At 54.9% G+C, this 2,171-nt stretch overlaps 1 protein-coding gene across 1 annotated transcript in view; it reads left to right on the top strand.

Annotated features, from left to right (window-relative positions):
* Positions 1-1,398: 1,398 nt before the first annotated feature.
* Inhbe (inhibin subunit beta E) overlaps positions 1,399-2,171 on the top strand; it is a 1,964-nt gene continuing 1,191 nt past the window's right edge. Inside the window, exon 1 of the mRNA XM_005357993.1 lies at positions 1,399-1,933. Within this exon, the coding sequence (XP_005358050.1) occupies positions 1,636-1,933 (298 nt within the window). The 5' untranslated portion in view covers positions 1,399-1,635. The remainder of the gene's footprint in view (positions 1,934-2,171) is intronic.

The raw sequence follows: 2,171 nt of genomic DNA, 5'->3' as shown, positions 1-2,171 counted from the left end.
CTACAGAGAAACCCTGTCTCGAAAAACCAAAACAAAACAAAAGACAAAAACAACAACAAAACAAAAAAGATGGGCAGTGGTGGTGCACACCTTTAATCCCAGCACTTGGGAGGCAGATGCCAGTGGATCTCTGAGTTTGAAGCCAGCCTGGTCTGCAGAGTTCCAGTACAGCCAAGGCTACACAGAGAAACCCTTTGTGGGAAGGTGTTAGGGGTTAGGGAGGAGGGGAATGGAGTCAGAGACTGGGGGATGACTCGGAAGGTAAAGCTATTGCCTTACAAGCATAGGACCTGCACTAAGAGTCTCCAGAGCCCAGGGAGAAATGGGAACATGAGCTGGCAATCTCAGTTGTTGGGAAGGCAGAAACACAAGGCAATCCCTGGGACTCACTGGCCAGCCAGTCTAGTCTAATGGATGAACTCCAGACCAATGAGAGACCCTGCCTCAAAGGAGGATGGAGTCCCTGAGGTGGCACTCAGGGCTGTCCTCCGGCCTCACACACATACATGCTCAAAGTCCGTGACGAGCGACTGGAAGGCTGGATGATGAGCAGCCAAGGCGGCTAAGTTTTCCCTGCTTTATCTCTTAAACTCCCATTTCCAACCACATTATCAGAGGCCTGGCACCACCCCTGGGATGCCTCAGAGTTAGCCAACTCCTACAGTGTTCTAAAGACAAGTGGTCCCTGGGCACAGGCTCTGCAAAGGCGCATGCCCTCTGCCAGCCTCGATGGACTTTGTGCTGCTGTCAGGTTGCATCACTACAACCCCCACCTCCCTGGATTTCCCCAGACATCACAGAAGCACGATCTCACCCCTTGCTCTGGCCCCTCCCCCAGTTGGACTCTGGGCAGCCAGCACAGGCAGGGTCAAAAGGTAACTTCAATATCCCGTGGCATTGCCACCTTGGCCTGAGCAAAGGGACTCCATTTTCCCACCACCTCTTCTAAAGTCTCACCCCTATCGCATCTGTAAAGCTAGAAATGAACACCAGAATTCTTCTGACCTGGAGACCCCCAAGAACTAACCATCGGAACCCATGGCTGCCTCAAAAAACTATTACAGAAGTTGGTGGTCAAGCTGGGAAGACAGGGGGCATTAAAGAGCCACCTTTCCCCACTTGGCTCCCCTGGAGTTACTCCTCTGAGTCCCGGACCTTGGGAACTGAGCGACTGTGAAATCATCCTCTTTCTTGCATCATGCATGGCCACGTTGCACCCCTACCTCATGCCCCTACCTCAAGTCACCACAGTCAGAGGGCGAAACTTGAACCGTGGGGGAGACCGCCACCCCCTGCAGGGGCCTGATGGGCAGTGCAGCCGGCCAATCCTAAGGCTCAGAGGTTAGGTGTGCAGGCTGACCACTAGGTGAGGGAGCCCAAGCAGTAGGCTCTAAAGAGACCGTGCTCAGTAGCCAGCCATGAGCTGTGAGGGTCAAACATAGCTACCCATCAGATGATCTGCTCTCAGGCTTCCTGAACCCCGGGCCATCGAGGACAAGTAGCTCTCTCTGCCCTTCCTCAAAAGTAGCTGAACCATTGCTTGCTCCTCCTGCTCCTGCGGGCTTCTGCTGCTGCCCCCTCTGGCTCGTTAAATTGCCATCCGAGGCTCTCAACTTTGGGCCATCTACCTGGGGCATGGGGCTCTCAGATGTCCATCTCTGGCCAGTGCTTCTGTGGGCATTGGCGTGGGTGCAGAGCGCAAGATCTGTGTGCCCGTCCTGTGGAGGCCCAACCCTGGTACCCCAAGGAGAACGCGCTCTGGTCCTAGAGCTAGCCAAGCAGCAAATTCTGAAGGGGCTGCACCTGACCAGCCGTCCCAGAATAAGTCGTCCTCTGCCCCAGGCCGCACTAACCAGAGCCCTCCGGAAACTGCAGCCCCAGAGCGTGGTTCCTGGCAACCGAGAGGAAGTCATCAGCTTTGCTACCACCGTAGGTGGGTGAGGGGAGAGAGACAGGGAACTGGAGGAAGAAAGAGCCCGGCAGGGAAGGCAGGAGGAATGGGGTGTGGCAGGAGAAGGAGGAGCTGAGGGCAAGTGTGGTTGTGAAGACTCGGGCAGTCCAGGCTCTTCCCAGAGGTCTGAGTGAGGGACGGTGCTGGGCAGGGTGGTTGGAATGTCAAAGGGAAGCTTTGTCTCTGTTCACATTTTTCTTTGCTTTTTTTTTTTTTTTTT

Source organism: Microtus ochrogaster, chromosome 24 (assembly GCF_000317375.1).
Source record: "Microtus ochrogaster isolate Prairie Vole_2 chromosome 24, MicOch1.0, whole genome shotgun sequence".
NCBI classification, from domain to species: Eukaryota; Metazoa; Chordata; class Mammalia; order Rodentia; family Cricetidae; genus Microtus; species Microtus ochrogaster.
This window is presented reverse-complemented; position numbering and strand designations above follow the sequence as displayed.